At 31.5% G+C, this 18801-nt stretch overlaps 1 protein-coding gene across 6 annotated transcripts in view; it reads right to left on the bottom strand.

Annotated features, from left to right (window-relative positions):
• Positions 1–18461, bottom strand: part of LOC132734879 (adhesion G protein-coupled receptor L1-like) — a 79529-nt gene extending 61068 nt beyond the window's left edge. For 4 of the 6 annotated variants that reach the window (XM_060721738.1, XM_060721741.1, XM_060721742.1 and 1 more), the window contains exon 1: positions 18343–18461. In XM_060721738.1, coding sequence (XP_060577721.1) covers positions 18343–18412 — 70 coding nt within the window. In that variant the 5' untranslated portion in view covers positions 18413–18461. Of the gene's footprint in view, positions 1–7498; positions 7704–14369; positions 14600–18342 lie in introns of those variants that run through there. The other 2 variants (XM_060721739.1, XM_060721740.1) reach the window with 2 other exon arrangements.
• Positions 18462–18801: the final 340 nt, after the last annotated feature.

The raw sequence follows: 18801 nt of genomic DNA, 5'->3' as shown, positions 1-18801 counted from the left end.
ATGAAAAGAAATCCAAGACATCCAAGGCATAACTGTGCATGTATCATCTTTTTAACTATAATGCTAAACCAGAATTGTAATAGATTCTGATAATATTTGTCAATACTATATATACGAGATTGTAAGTTTCTGGTAGTATGCGTCAATACTTAACGAAATTGCAACAGATTCTAATAATATTTGTCAATACTAAACGAAATTGTAAATTTCTGGTAATATGTGTCAATACTTATCGAGATTGTAACAGATTCTGGTAATATTTGTCCATACTACATATACGAGATTGTAAGTTTCTGGTAGTATGCGTCAATACTTAACGAAATTGCAACAGATTCTAATAATATTTGTCAATACTAAACGAAATTGTTAATTTCTGGTAATATGTGTCAATACTAAACGAATTTGTAAGTTTCTGGTAATATGTGTCAATACTAAACGTCATTGTAACAGATTCTGGTAATATTTGTCAATACTAAAAGAGATTTAACAGATTCTGGATATACGAGGTATGTTCAAAAAGTTCGTGGATTTTTGCTGTCATTTTTTACTTGGTTCATAAAAACACCCTTAGTGGATATGAATCGAAAGAGTGTCTTTATTTTCAAAAGTAAGATTTACTTTTATTGCTAACTTTTATTTCCTTTACGAATTTTGTGCACTTTAATAACCATGGCAACGCAACATCGGCGCACGCCGAAATTTTCATATAATGTTTAAATATAAACAAATGTTGGAACAATTTAAATGATTGTTTTATGAAGTTAAATACAAGTTATCATCTATTAATATTTAAATGACATAAATCTGACATTTGGCGTCGTTTGAACGTTGAATAGCTGAACAAACGAGTTTTGAGCAGCAGTAGACAGACGGGTAAGTTGGGAGGTTTAAACCCCGTTTAAAAACTAGAAATTCGCTCTTTCGGAAATTTTTACCAATAAATGTGGTATACTCCTTTATATTTTTATAAGGTGATTAAATTAACGAAAAACAATGAGTTGTCGAGCAAGTCTCTTGGTTTCAGGTCGCGCAAGCGATTCAAATACGGCAAATACATGCTCACAGACAGAAAGGGCGATTAATTTTAGCGGCAAATTGTCGGGACGTTTGTAACGTCAATTGCAAAAGATCTACAGAAGTTCAGGCATTATGACAGTTTTGCGAGATGTCCGACATGTTTAATTTCTGCATCGGGTCTATGCATTCAATTCTGACAAAACAATTTAATTTAATTAAAATAATATTTTATTTCATTCATCAGGATATATGCGTATTTACAATAAATACTTGTAGTTATTATTTGTATTTCCTGTATTTACCCTGGTCCGTTTGATAATTAATGCTAGCCGGTGTTCAGTAGATTTACCGCATAGAATAATTGTCAGTTGATAAATATTTTCTTTATCATCGATAATCATATTGTTTAAAAATCGGACGAGGGCGGTTTCAAATTGATACTATCAATCAACAATTGAATTAACTTAATAACACTGTCCGTTTAGTGTCTAAATTACTCAAAAATCCCGATAAAGAGCGGAAAGTATGCGGCACTCGGACCTTTATACGGAGAATGGAGCGAATAGATGACCACTTTATATCTCGGGTCATCATCGCAAACAGAAAAAATGTTTTTGGTATATGATCCGCAAATATTGAACACTTAAAAGAGTACTTTCAGAAACAGTGACGCTGGTAAAATGTTTCATTTATATTGCGACGTCACGAACGTCATTTTGTTTCGTCATCAGCGTGCGCCGGATTGTGCACCCCTTGTGATTTGTAACTGTCACAGAATTATTATTTGTAAACATATTGTATTGATTTTTTCAATGTTTATTAAGGACATATTTTCATATATGTCTCTTGTAAAATCATATACGCAAATTAAAAGATGTGAACAGTAGAGCCGCAGTCCACGAACTTTTTGAACAGCCCTCGTATGTGTCAATACTAAACGAAATTGTAACAGATTCTGGTATTATGTGTCTATACTAAACGAGATTGTAAGTTTCTGGTAATATGTGTCAATACTAAACAATATTTATCAGAAGCTGGTAATATGTGTCAATACTAAACAAGATTTAACAGATTCTGGTCATATTTGTCAATACTGAACGAGATTGTAACAGATTCTGGTAATATCTGTCAATACTCAACAAGAATTAACAGATTCTGGTAAGATTTGTCATTTCTAAACGAGATTGTAACAGATTCTAGTAATACGTGTCAATACTAAACCAGATTAAACAGATTGTGGTTATATGCGTCAATATTGAACAAATTCAGTAACAAATTCTGGCAATATGATTGTGTCAAAAACAAATAAGATTGTAACAAATTCTGGCAATATGATTGTGTCAATACCAAAGTAAGACTTAACAAATTCTGGCAATATGATTGTGTCAATAACAAATAAGATTGTAACAGATTCTGGCAATATGATTGTGTCAATACCAAAGTAAGATTTTAATAGATTTTGGCAATATGATTGTGTCAATACCTAAAAGATTGTTGTTGATTTTGGCAATATGATTGTGTCAATACAAAACAATATTGTTCATATTCTGGCAATATGATAGTGACAATGCAAAAAAAAAGATTGTAATGGATTTTGGCAATACGGTTGTGTCAATACCAAATATGATTGTTGCAGATTTTGACAATACACCAAAGTAAGATTGTAACAGATTCTGGCAATATGATAGTGACAATGCCAAAGTAAGTTTGTAGCAGATTTTGGCAATATGATTGTGTCAATACCAAATTAAGATTGTAACAGATGTTGGCAATATGATTGTGTCAATACCAAAGTAACATTGTAACAGATTTTGGCAATATGATTGTGTCAATACCAAAGTAAGATTGTAACAGATTCTGGCAATATGATTGTGTCAATACCAAAGTAAGATTGTAACAGATTCTGGCAATATGATTGTGTCAATACCAAATTAAGATTGTAACAGATGTTGGCAATATGATTGTGTCAATACCAAAGTATGATTGTAACAGATTTTGGCAATATGATTGTGTCAATACCAAAGTAAGATTGTAACAGATTCTGGCAATATGATTGTGTCAATACCAAAGTAAGATTGTAACAGATGTTGGCAATATGATTGTGTCAATACCAAAGTAAGATTGTAACAGATTCTGGCAATATGATTGTGTCAATGCCAAAGTAAGATTGTAACAGATGTTGGCAATATGATTGTGTCAATACCAAAGTAAGATTGTAACAGATGTTGGCAATATGATTGTGTCAATACCAAAGTAAGATTGTAACAGATTCTGACAATATGATTGTGTCAATACCAAATTAAGATTGTAACAGATGTTGGCAATATGATTGTGTCAATACCAAAGTAAGATTGTAACAGATGTTGGCAATATGATTGTGTCAATACCAAATTAAGATTGTAACAGATGTTGGCAATATGATTGTGTCAATACCAAATTAAGATTGTAACAGATGTTGGCAATATGATTGTGTCAATGCCAAAGTAAGATTGTAGCAGATTTTGGCAATATGATTGTGTCAATACCAAAGTAAGATTGTAACAGATTCTGGCAATATGATTGTGTCAATACCAAATTAAGATTGTAACAGATGTTGGCAATATGATTGTGTCAATACCAAAGTATGATTGTAACAGATTTTGGCAATATGATTGTGTCAATACCAAAGTAAGATTGTAACAGATTCTGGCAATATGATTGTGTCAATACCAAAGTAAGATTGTAACAGATGTTGGCAATATGATTGTGTCAATACCAAAGTAAGATTGTAACAGATTCTGGCAATATGATTGTGTCAATGCCAAAGTAAGATTGTAACAGATGTTGGCAATATGATTGTGTCAATACCAAAGTAAGATTGTAACAGATGTTGGCAATATGATTGTGTCAATACCAAAGTAAGATTGTAACAGATTCTGGCAATATGATTGTGTCAATACCAAATTAAGATTGTAACAGATGTTGGCAATATGATTGTGTCAATACCAAAGTAAGATTGTAACAGATGTTGGCAATATGATTGTGTCAATACCAAATTAAGATTGTAACAGATGTTGGCAATATGATTGTGTCAATACCAAATTAAGATTGTAACAGATGTTGGCAATATGATTGTGTCAATGCCGTAAGATTGTAGCAGATTTTGGCAATATGATTGTGTCAATACCAAAGTAAGATTGTAACAGATTCTGGCAATATGATTGTGTCAATACCAAAGTAAGATTGTAACAGATGTTGGCAATATGATTGTGTCAATGCCAAAGTAAGATTGTAGCAGATTTTGGCAATATGATTGTGTCAATACCAAAGTAAGATTGTAACAGATTCTGGATATATGATTGTGTCAATACCAAAGTAAGATTGTAACAGATTTTGGCAATATGATTTTGTCAATACCAAAGTGAGATTGTAACAGATTTTGGCAATATGATTGTGTACTAAAAAAAGATTGCTACTTATTCAGGAAATACATATAAGCCAATACGTAACACGATTGTAGCATTCTGGCAATATGATTGTGTCAATACTACACAAGATTGCAACAAGATTTAGACAGACTGTGACAATACTAAACAAGAGTGGTAATATGACTGTGTCAATAATCGCTCATCATTCATTCACAATCAACCAACCAACCAACCAACCAACCAACCAACCTACCAACCAACCAACCAACCAACCAATCTTCAATCAATATTTTTTTTCAATTTCTCACTTCGTTTCATATTCTTTCTTTTCACACATACACGTGTATAATATATGTAATTAAGCACTTAAAGACAAACCTTCAGAAAAGGGTAAACTGTAATGGAATGTGTGTAGTAAAACGTGAGAATTTTAGATAAGAATTTTTTAGAAGCAAATGACTCTCTTGCACTCCAGATTTATACCGTACATTGGAACCGTGCGTCATTTGACGAGGCTCGTGTTTTTTTATAGGCGTGGGAATAAAATGACACGGGGTGTCTATGAGATTTAATCACAGCTGTTTTCAGATCTGATGTCGAAAGTGAGTGAAGCAAAATAGTGCACAATGTTTAAATCACGTTTTAATTAATGATTTAATCCACATGCACCACGATAACTGATATAATCTACATGTAACTACATTTGTATATGTACTACGAGTACAGAACAAGCACATACATGTACATGTATATCTCGCTCATGTACATAGAAATATTCTCGTTAAGCATGTTAAAACTAAACCATCTGTTTAATTACATGTACTTTACAAAAAATACAGGATAATTTACATAACAAATGAGGAAAAAATCTCTCCTAAAACTGTAACAGAAAAATGGAAATTACGCGTAGTTAAAGAAGCACGTAGTAATATTACTCTTAAAAAAATCCGTTCTTAAAAGCCAGAGAGCCGCTCTGAGGAGGTAAAACTCTTTCCGGCCATTTGTACTATTTGTATACCATTGTATTATAAGAATTAGTGAACGATAAATAAAAACATTACGATTTTTAAAACAAGATGTCAAAATGTCATAACATGTGAACTACTGTTTATTTAAGCTGTCATTTATGTGTAGATATGTCCATTAACATCTGTTTTATTTTTTCAGTTCATCAATAAAGCTTAAAACCAGGAAGGAAAATGTCTTGAGATTTTTTTTTTCAAATTGCATCTAAGCTATGGCACTTCAAAAATTCACAAATGCAATTCCAGAAACACACTTTCAACTGCGATACTACAGGCAATTGCAATAACATGTACGTGGATTCGCGTTTTGAACTCTTCAGCAATCTTCGATTCCAACATCATGAGATTGCGATTTCAACACCATATTGTCAGATCTCAACCTTCACGATTTCACCTTCAAATCTTCACGATTACAACTTCACGAATTCACGATTTCAATTTCATGAATTCACGATTTAAATTTCATGAATTCATCGATTCAATTTCATGAATTTTAAGATCTTATCTTCCTGAATTCATGATTTCAACTTCATGAATTCATCTTCATGAATTCACGATTTCAATATTATAAATTCGTGAATTCACGAATTCAATTTCATGTAATCACGATCTCATGTTGTTTCTGAATTAACGATTTTAATTAAATCAATCATTTTTACCATCCTTTCTATTTTGATTTATAAAATTTCAGAGGGTAAAATCGTAAAGTAACCGAGTGATCTGATTGACATCCGACAAAATACTTAGGGTAGCAGTGGGCATTCTAATTTGAAATCAAGCTCGATAATATTTCTGTTGATCGCAACATGGGCCAATTGGAAGTAATATAAGAAACGTTCTTGGACCAAACTCATTGATACACTTAGGTTCATGTAAATTTATTTATTGAAACGTTTAGGTTCATATAACTCTAAAATATTAATAAATACATGTATATACATGCTTGAGGTCGAAATGAAGGATATAATGGCACTTTATGCTAGTAACTATTTTGTTAGAGAAACTGTGAAATGTTTAAGCGTTCATTTTTTGTCCTCATTTACGGACATGTTCCAATGTAGTCTGCAGCCGACTAATAATTAGACAAAGAGTATGAAATAATGTAAATACAAAGAGATTGGGAACAAATATTAATACGCTGTTATTACAGTGAAGTGTCAACCCGATAACGTATACAATACAGCCTCTGCAGAACGATCCTCTGTAGAACGACTACCGCTTTACAACAACAATATCAATGTTTTCATTAGTATGACTTTATAATATATATATACAGTAACCTCTGTAGAGCAAGAACAATCAGAAACAACCAAAGTCTTTGTCTCACAAGGGATGTTGCTCTACAGAAGTTGTACTGTAACGCATGTATACACAGTTAAAACATGCAAAGCATTTATAATCAAGTTGCGTTACATTATTCTGCCTAAATTTCTTTACCACAATGTTCATACAAACCAGACGATAATAATTACTTCCGGTAAATCTCCGCAAAATGTTTAAAAGCAAACTTTCATGTTGGTAACCATGTACATTGGTCCGTACACATTAACTTTTTAACAAACCATTGTCTTATTAATTTGTAACAATGAGTGAAATTCTTAAACATCTAAACATATTTTCTGGAAAAAAAACAACAAGAACAAAAAAACCCAATAAATAACAATAATGTAGTGTCTTAAAGATATACTATGCTCATCTTTGAGTTAAATATTTTAATCGAAGAAGTTTATTAAAACCTATGCAATTCTTACTGAATATGTCTAATTTAAATAAAAAATGAATAATAATCTATATTGAAAGTCACGTTTTCGGACAAGTATAGTTGGTCTTTCTTTAAAAAAACTGGCAGTTTTTTTAACGATACTATATATTCATATTGTGACGACCTATGTGTGTAGTGTTTTAAACATGACATATTAACTTTGAGTGAAGTCAAAACATGTTTATTTCATATTTACAAAGAGACTGTGTAGCAATTACCAATATTTTCTGATATCATATTTTAGCATAGTATATCTTTATCAATAGAATAGGGAACTTTGAGCTCACCTTCTGAATATTTACACATTAAATTCCACACAAGTATCCAAGCTAACCACGTGTTTTTCGACATTTTCCAATATTTTTATTGTTTTAAATGTCTTTACTTTAATTTTCGAAATATTAATGGTTCATTCCAAAGTATTTCCACTTAACAAAATACGTTAATGTCAGACGTGATAAACTGTAGAAACAACTGAAATTTGTAATGCACGCGCCGAGGTATTTTCAGAGTGCTGTGTTTATTAGACCATGGCTGTAACTTTCACTCACTGTTTCATAATAAAACAGCTGCTTCCGTCCGTGGTGCATTTAATGAGTGTGGGTGTCGTCTTTACATTAATTAGAATGCCAATTATATGTATCAATTCCATAAGTTAATTCTGGGACAAAAAACGGGTCTTTCTCCGGTATTTTTTTGTTCCATTATCCCAGTTTGATTTAAATTTTCTTTCCTAGTTCTAACAATAGATGAAGAAAAATCAACACAAAAGACATAACTAACTTAATTAAAGCATATGTATTTGTTTTTCAGTTTTACTTGAATTTCTTTGTTTTCTGAGAATAATGACCAGTCATTTACATTCATAAATTTTCTTTTATTATACATGTATATATACATGTACATACTTTGTTGTACATGTATTATTTAAATGTATACATGTAGTTATTTTATATTCCAAAATACAATTAAATAGTAAATATAAACACTTTACTTTATATTGTTAAAACCAGTCATGTCAACAAGTAAGCTTTCAAAAGGTTAATTAATGAGGGGAACATGCATTTCTGGTATTCTGAAGGTTTCAAGCATAAAAATGATTTATTGTTTCAACTAAATGAGATTTAGTAATAGCGTTATCATTATAAATGATGTCATTAACATTTAACACACAAGAAATTCGTGCCGCGGATTATTTCCAGATGTGTATTTTATACGCGGAATTAACCGTAGGAATAAAATGACATAAGAAAAAAATATATAGATATAAAACACATTTTAGATCACTGTTGTACTGAATGAGCTCTGGGGGAGCCCCCTAAATGAGGATTTGTATCGGATATTCAGTATTGGAGAAGTGCTAGAGGAAGGGTCTAGAGTAGCAGTATAGGAGGGGGTGTCGTTGTAATAGGGGTGCGGTATTGGAGTGGTTATAATAGGGATAAGTACTGGAGAAGGTGTAATATAGGAACTATACTTGGAGGAATTGTATTGGAGGTGTAATGGAGGACTTGCATTGTAGGTGATTATAGGTGTATTGTAAAAACTGTATTGGAGGAGCTGTAATTTAGGAGCTAAAATGGAGGTGTATGTGTGGAGCTAAAGCGGAGGTGTATTGAAAGACTTGTATTGGAGGTGTATTGAAGGAGTTGTGTCGGAGGAGTTGTATTGAGGGAATTACATGTATTGGAGGTATATTGGAGGAGTTTTATTTGAGGAGCGGTACTGGAAAGTCTGTAATGGAGGAATTTTATTGTCTACTTTTACCATTTAACATCGTTAACAGTTTTCCATACGGATAAGTGCTATTTAACAGGTCAAATTTCAAAGAACAAGAACATATATTCATGTTAAAAACTCTGAAGACTTTAAACCGCAAACGAGGTTTAATATTATTCTACATGTATATAGTTTCTCACTGTCAGAAGTTCGGATTTCATGTGCCGTAATATTGGCACTTAAAACAGTTTATAAAATCAATATCTTTAAAACTGCTGACTCACATTCTATAATAGTCACATGATGAATGGCCTTCTCTGTCTTACACGAGTATTACTGTTTTCACGTGCACGTTTAGGCAGATTTAGTCAATAAAATTCCAGGAACGGAACTATTTTGAGAAATATTATCAAAAGATAAGTAATTGTTGAAGCTGAATGATGAGAATTAATTGAAATTGAATTGAGATTTTATTTGACACGTGTTCCCTGTGCTAGGAAATAGGTAATAAACAACTCGCTAGAATACGACAAACTTTCGTAATCTCGTTCAAAGTCCAAGACTTGGAGTTTTATTATTTTTAACAATATTATATATGTTCATGTACATCATTTGCGCTTTTAACAAAACGTCATTATAATCACCAACGTATTTTTCAGTTTTCTGAAATTCTCTAAATCTTTCTGTTAGTGCAGTTCTTTTGAAACGCCCTTTTAAGCAATATTGGTTCTTTGGTTCTTTGTCAAAAGCTGATGATATTTTCATACTACTGATAATTCGTTCTAATTTTTTTATTTCAAGTCATTTCAATCAAATTTTTCTTAAATATTGAAATAAAAAAATAAAAAATATACAAATATACAAACTAAGTCATAAACATCCCAACCGCCTCCGCCCAAATAAAACAACAACAACAACAACAACAAAATAATAAAATAAAAACCGATCAATACAATTTTTGACTTCTTTTTTCCTGCTTTAATATTTTAGTTTTGATGTAAAAAAAAAATTTCAGTGCACATGAAAAATGTTAATTTTATTCTTGTCATTCATCAGAACCAGAAGGCATCTTCTTTGTTTCATATGAAATTAAATGATTACAATTATTTCGCAACCAGCATGTTCACGTAATGTAACAACAGCTGTCTCGGAGTTATTTGTTATCTTATGTACCAGATCTCGACACACATTACGAGAAATTAAATGACTCCATACACCCTGGCATTAGATCTCTTATAATGATATATTGTTGTGTGTTTTCATTTTTTTCTTCCTTTCTTTTTCATTTTTTTATTCTATAGACACAGCTGCTACAAAAAGACAACGTTGAAACATCAGTCAATATACCTTTTTATAAATTGATTTTAAAAATATTCAAACATTGAAACGGAACATGTATGACAAATGAAAATGAAATATAATATTTTCAGGTTATTTTACATTGTTGTATATAATGATTTATATTGGACGAGTACATATCTGTTATAACTATTTTTGCCGAGTCCAATATAGGTTTTGCCGCTGTGTAAGAGTCCAATAGATTCAGTATGGTACTAGATAATGTATATTCACACAACCATCGCTTAAATGAATAAACACATCAATTAACTCAAAGAAAACACTTAAAATGACTTGTGTTGTTGTATTTTATTAAATGTATATGTATTTCTAGTACAATATGGGTTTGATATGGAATTTCTGGACTAGAAAAATGAAAACGAGGCTAAATTGATAAAATTTGATCCAGTAATGACTTATATACCACGCTGTAAAAAGCGGGAAATTCATTAGATGTGAAATAAAGTATAATACAGTATAACATAGCATTTAAGCTTCTATTCTGTGACCTCTCGCAAGTAACTACACACGTTACCATTTACGTATTTTGCATGAAATTGTAGTACAATAATGATTCATATCAATTTTTTAAAAAACAAAGTGCAATTTTATCATACACAACTTCTTTTTCGATCACGTTTAGGAGTGTGTTTTTTTTTTCTTAATATAATATTCAAACTTTAAAACAAATGCATGCATGAAATATGTATTGTATAAAGGAGACATAGCTATTCACATTAAGACGTTCCACTTCAACAAAACACCCTTAATGACACAGCTAAAGTCATTCATGACGTAATCTATAGAGAAAAGAATGCACGTATTCTTAGAGAACCTTTTTTATCTTTGACTTGATAAGACATTGCGCACATTAATGCACGCGCTGTGCTGTTCACAATAGACTTTTATGTTGCATGGTGTAGAGTCTTAATTGTTTTTGTTTGTTTTTTAATTTTGTTAAGTATGTCAATTTTGTAAATTGAAGGCAATACATGTCATGTAATACTAGATTTGACACGGTCAATAACAAACACTTGACCTAAATATTGAAAAACGTAATAATGATATACCGAAGGGTAAATAAATGAGATTCCGTAACGTAAATAAATGATAATCGTAACGTAAATAAATAGATAATACATTGTATGTGTACATGTATACTACGTGAATAACGTAAATAAATGACTAATTATAACGTAAATATGATGCACCGTAATGTGAATAATTAATATACCGTTACGTAAAACTTGATTCACCGTACCGAAAATAAATAATCAAGATTCAGCAAAAACAGAAATGAGAACAATTATCATTTAAAGTGGCCACACTCCTCCCTTATTTTCCTGTAACGCCTTACAACAATACATACTTTTCAATTTCCTTAAACGCCTACAACAAGTACAGACGATCAGGAAAAACCACAAAAATAACCTGGCTTATTCATATAAAAATAGTATAACATATGTAATTATTATAGAAAAATAAAGATGTTTACCTCATAAATAAGAGACATTGCAATATATTATTAATAATAATAATAATAATAATAATAATAATAATAATAATAATAATAATAATAATAAATAATGATAATAATAATAATAATATTAATAATAATAATATAATAATAATATAATAATAATAATAATAATAATAATAAAATACATGTATTTGTTTTGTATCGCTTGTTATCAGGAAAGAAATATTTCACTTTCATGAAAACGAAACAGCGGGTGAAGAACATAACATATGATCATACTAAAATCTTCATCATCTAACGTAGAATATTAGTAACTAAAATAATGATACTTTAATAGTGCGTGCATACATTCTTAAACAAATACAACAACATTCAGTGTTTCGTGCTATTTTCGATGATTTAAAGTGTGATATCATGAAAAGTTATTATATTCGATGCATGCATAGGTATAGACAAATAAAAAGGAACATTTTATCAACGTAACGTCATAAAACCACATGTATGTGCACGTACAAATTGTTTCAATAAATAAAACATATAATTCAGAAGGATATACACCGGTAAACAAACAGTTTTATTTCAATACTAACTCTCAGTAAGATGTTGACAAGTTGTTATATTGAATGGGAAACATATATTTGGATATGTCACCAGGTCATTGTATGCATCTTTCTTAATACATGTATCAATGGACATGATAAGATTTGGTGACTGGGGGAAAATGAAGTGTTTAAGTAACAATATTTTGGTCACATATATATTGACTGTTTATATCATAGAAATAATGTCACACACGCATTGACGTCATGAACGTATATGTAAAACATGATTTAACAGTATACGTCACATGATTTAACAGTATATGTCACATGTATTAACAGTTTATGAAACATGAGTACGTTCAGTATATAACACATGGGTACGTACAGTATATGTCATATTAGTACGTACATTATATAACACAAGGGTACGTACAGTATATGACACATGGATACGTACAGTATATGTAATATTAGTATGTACAGTATATAACACAAGGGTACGTACAGTATATGACACATGGGTACGTACAGTATATAACACATGAGTACGTACAGTATATAACACATGAGTACGTACAGTATATGACACATGGGTACGTACAGTATATGTCATATTAGTACGTACATTATATAACACAAGGGTACGTACAGTATATAACACATGAGTACGTACAGTATATGACACATGGGTACGTACAGTATATGACACATGAGTACGTACAGTATATGACACATGGGTAACGTACAGTATATGACACATGGGTACGTACAGTATATGTCATATTAGTATGTACAGTATATAACACAAGGGTACGTACAGTATATAACACATGGGTACGTACAGTATATGACACATGGGTACGTACAGTATATGACACATGGCTACGTACAGTATATGTCATATTAGTACGTACATTATATAACACAAGGTACGTACAGTATAAAACACATGAGTACGTACAGTATATGACACATGGGTACGTACAGTATATGACACATGAGTACGTACAGTATATGACACAAGGGTACGTACAGTATATAACACATGAGTACGTACAGTATATGACACATGAGTACGTACAGTATATGACACATGGGTACGTACAGTATATAACACATGAGTACGTACAGTATATGACAACATGAGTACGTACAGTATATGACACATGGGTACGTACAGTATATGACACCAAGGGTACGTACAGTATATGACACATGAGTACGAACAGTATATAACACATGAGTACGTACAGTATATGACACATGGGTACGTACAGTATATGACACATGGGTACGTACATTATATAACACATTGTACGCACAGTATATGACACAGGGTACGTACAGATATGACACATGGGTACGTACAGTATATAAACACATGAGTACGCTACAGTATATGACACATGGGTACGTACAGTATATGACACATGGGGTACGTACATTATATAACACATGGGTACGTACAGTATATGACACATGGGTACGTACAGTATATGACACATGGTACCGTACAGTATATGACACATGGGTGCGTACATTATATAACACATGGGTACGTACAGTATATGACACATTGGCATGTACAGTTTATGACACATGGGTACATACAGTATATAACACATGGGTACGTACAGTATATGACACATGGGTACGTACAGTATATGACACATAAGTACGTACAGTTTATGACACATAAGTACGTACAGTATATGTCTCATGAGTACGTACAGTATATATCACATTTTCATTGGCATGAAAAAATCAGTTAATAAAAGATAGACTTAATATAATGGTAACAATAAATATTTCCCCTGAAAATATAATATTGACTGCGATTTTAGACTGTCTTGAACTTTCTTGTAATAATGTCATACGATTTTTGAACTTTCTTGTAACAATGTTATATGATTTAAAATAAAACGCAAGTAATCAATTTGTACAGAAATGATCAAACTTTCAAATTTATATTAGTTCACGTTAATCAACATCCGCATCTCCTTAAAATAAGGGAAAATGATTACTTTTGATTAACAGAAAACAAAACTAATTATTATATTAACATAAAAAATAACTTACCATTCTGACAGTTGATTAATAAAATCCATACAGTTATCCAAATGAACTGTGATTTAATCAACATTTTAATGACATAAATCGGTCAATCTCTTTACAGAACTATGTTAATTATCAGCTTATTAATTGATTAGGGATATGATCACTTTAAAGTTACTCCGCCTCAGGAAAGAACTGACATTCAAGTTATCAAAATGCGAAATGCATCGGAAGAGAGTGAAACCTAATTATGAAATGATGTATATTAAATATGTATATAAACCGCGTTTTCATTGGTCCGTGCTGATAGCCGTTCTCAGCGCAATAGTGACAGTACAACGTATTAGCGGTGTAAAATACTGGTAGTCCAATTTAATTTATTAATTACTTATATAATATATTACTCATTCGGCAATTTAGAAATAGAGAAAAACGGATTCCATAAATATATAAAGAATGCCAAAAACGACAAAACTGAAAATTTTGCAGGCTCGATTTGATTGAGCCTGTTCATAGGCAGATGGATCGAGCTATTAATTGAAATTGACAATCACAATGGTAATAAAGAGAACGCAAGAACAAATATGTCAGATCAATACTTTAGCTCATTTTGTTTTAAGGTAGCACAACTATATATAATGAAACTTAAAAATCTGTAATACATGTATCATCCTAATGGAAAAAAATGATTATAACAAATAATAGCACTCAAGCTAAATGGTTGTTTCCACTCAAAATGATTAAAATGAGTATGAAAATGTTACCCTACCGACCCATATAAAACACTTGTTTGACAATGCTACCGCTTATTAAAGTGCCTTAATCAAACTAAAGTTAAATGGGCTTTTTTCAAAGTCTGCCCAAAGTTTCTCATAAGTAAATTGGTTGACCTTGTCAAATATTCAAAGCTTTTACCGCATATAGCGGGTTGTTTTGAATTAACTAGACATTGAAAATGTCAGGCACTATATTGGTTATTAAATATAGCATTTTTTTTTAAATTATCTATAATAATTATATAATAATCATTAATAATTATATAATAATCTTAAATAATTATATACGTACATAAAAGCATTCTCTTTCTGAAAGGATTGAAAATATATAATATTGCATAATTAATTATTTTAACTTTTTATTGTTATGCAACGTTCTTTTAAAGTGACTGCGTTTATACCACGAATTTAATTTGTTTTGCTGCAACGTTGTCATGTTGATCCATTGCTTACCACCGGCTCTTGTTTAAGTGATGTTATATGCAATGTGCTCCTTTGTGAGTCTCATTCTTTATATGAGCTCTAGTGTGAGCGTGTTTTATAAACCTCCCCATGTGTGAGTGTCCTTGTTTGCATGATAACAAGAGTGTGTTTTCTGTGCACGTGCACATATGAGAGTCTTATTGTTTGAGCTCTAGTGTGAGTGTGATATGTTCATGTGCTTATCACAATGTTTGCCTCAGCTCTTGTATATGCTATGTGCACGTGATAATGTGTGAGTCCCATTGTTTGTATGAACTCTTTTTGATGATATTGTCACGTTCTCATGTGCGAGTCTCATTGTTTGCATGAACGCTAGTGTGAGTGTATGATGTACACGTGCTCATGTGTTTCATTGTTTGCTTGTCTACATTGGTTATATGCACGAGCTCATGTGCGAGTTTCATTATTTGCATGAGCTCTAATGAGTGTAACTTGGGTCGTGTTCAACTGTTGTCTCTTTTTCAGTTATGGTGTGCACTAATTATCTGACACCTCACTTCAATACAATTGTCTCTATGCGATTGTTGAATGCACGTGTAACGATGACAAAATCTACACGTGCATGAAAATGCATAGCATAAGTTTTGCGAGGAATATCAAAACGTGACATGAAACAACTATAAAATAAAAATTATCTTATTTAAATGATGATCTGTTACAAAATTTGTAAACAAATTGCGGACGTGGAGTTAAAGATATTACAACCTGGCAACAGTATCAGTGTGAAAGTTCGCAATAACAAAGTAACAATGATAAAATAAAGCCCAAGGATCCATTTCAAAATAATTTATTTGAGTATAATCTCCGTTCGGTTATGTTAGCTTAATAACCAGTACTTAACTAAGCGCCATTGGTCTATTGGTGAATAATTATTAACTGGGATAGCTTTTAACCCCGTGCTTACCGTGCAGTTTTATGAAACAGTGGGCGAGGCTAGTTAATATTAACGATGTGTCTTTTATTATTTTACTTTTGTTCCAATATTCAGTGTAACGTGATATAGTTAAACGAACAAATAAATTCATCATCTTATTCGCTTGATTTATTAAACGTGAAAAGATATTACAAATCTATCCGGAAAATCGTTTATTGCTGTGTCCATTAGCTTTCGAGAATTAATTTGCATACTGAAAGGAAATCTACTACATGTGCTAAGTATTACTATAGTATACCATTATTTCATTTTTTTCATGACCATATAAATAAATGAATGACACCGCTATTTGTTTGTCTGTCTGTCTGTCTTTTTGGATCTCTCACCTCCTCTCTCTCCATTTTTTGCTTTATTGTTATGTTTTATAAATAACTTGATTGAACATCGACGTAAAACTATTGATTTTCTAAAAAACAGATTCGACTCCACTCTGCGAACTAAAATTATGTGTGTTCCTGGCAACGAATGTATATTTGTTTCTTTATCACTGACAGATAAAGGTTGCATAAATGCGAGGTGATTATAGCTGAATGAAGATGCATTTTTTGTAAACTAAAGCATAGTTTATATACAAAATCATGACGACAGTTTATAAACAAAATAGTTTATATTAAGTCAAATAATATGACTATATAATATTGTAAATATGCAAAATAGTTTAAATACACAATTATAACGATAATTTACACTAAAAAACATCATGATTATTTATATAAAATTACGACGTTATTTTGTTGTCAATAATTACAAATGTTGAAATTTGAGACAATACAAATTAGGGATCAACGTCATATTTCAAAATGAAGATCTTGTTGGTAAATATGTTACGTCCACGATGGAAAGGTTAAGTGTACGCAGACGGAAAGTTAGTCAGAACAATAAATCTTGTCTCTTATTGATCGAATCGGGACATTAAAACAATAGCATCTCTGTGATATACATGTATTTCATTCTATTTTTGTATATTATTTTATTATTTTATGCAATCAACAAAATGCTATTAGTATATCAAACTTTGACGCTACAGTTTTTACAGTAGGCATGCCATCAATCACAACTTACCGGCCCTTACCGTCAATCTTTGGATAAGAGTCGATGAGTTCCGACTGGCATGTCATCAGATGCTTGTTTAGATATTTTCCTATAAATTCTGCCAAGAAATGTTAAGTGTCACAATGATGAAATGTCCTATGTCGGAATCATTTATATGTGTCACACATAGAATCTACATCAATAACATAGAAACAGTTATCGGATGGTAGATTGCAGAATGAAACAAAGTAACAGTTTCCTGGTTATGAATAATTGAAAACGCACTATATATGGACATACACATATGTCGTTTAAAAAAAAAGAATAAACATATAATTTGTACATAAAATTTTCCTTATCATTTTTGAATAATTTTATTGAACAGGCAAAAAAAAACCCACTGTAATTAATCACTGATACCACTTTCTTTAAAAGACGATAAAATGAAAAAAAAAAAAAAAAAAAAAAAAAAAAAGCCGTGTCATGACAAAACCAACATAAATGGGTTTGCGACCAGCATGGATCCAGACCAGCCTGCGCATCCGCGCAGTCTGATCTGGATCCATGCTGTTCGCTATCAGTTTCTCTACTTGTTATAGGGTTTGTAAGCGAACAGCATGGATCCTGATCAGACTGCGCGGATGCGCAGGCTGGTCTGGATCCATGTTGATCGCAAACCCATTATGTTGGTTTTGTCATGACACGGCTCATTAATGAAAAAATGTTCCGATGCCGATCAACTTAACCTTTAAATATGGAATAAAAAACTTACCATAACTGGCATTTAGAATTAAAATCCAAAGAATGAATGTTAAAGCTATAAAGTAGTGTGACATGCTCATACTACAATTTATAAAATCATTGTGGTGTCGTCTGCTACCAAGTCAAGAATGTTACTGAAATTGCGCACGCATGACATTATTGGATATAGATGTTTACGCATTGCATGTGGTCAAAATCTGCAGCAGTATCAATATTTTAAAGCTACATGCCTCCAGATGAGTCACAATATCTCAATAAAATAAAACTTGAGAAAACTGTACTAGGATTTTAGGAATAGTAAAAGATTCAAACGATATCAAGTCAAATTTTACATTTATGTGCGATTAATGAAACTATTTCAGTATTTAAAGGCTTATATTTCTTCTTGCGTTACTACGCCCCACGTAAGGGCTTATTTATGTTTATTTTGACCACATTTTTGGTCATAAAAGTGGGCTGTAGGCATCAA

Source organism: Ruditapes philippinarum, unplaced genomic scaffold (assembly GCF_026571515.1).
Source record: "Ruditapes philippinarum isolate M1 unplaced genomic scaffold, ASM2657151v2 ctg5074_1_1_1_1, whole genome shotgun sequence".
NCBI classification, from domain to species: domain Eukaryota; kingdom Metazoa; phylum Mollusca; class Bivalvia; order Venerida; family Veneridae; genus Ruditapes; species Ruditapes philippinarum.
Note: the sequence above shows the minus strand (reverse complement) of the source record. Positions and strands in the feature narration are given on the sequence as shown.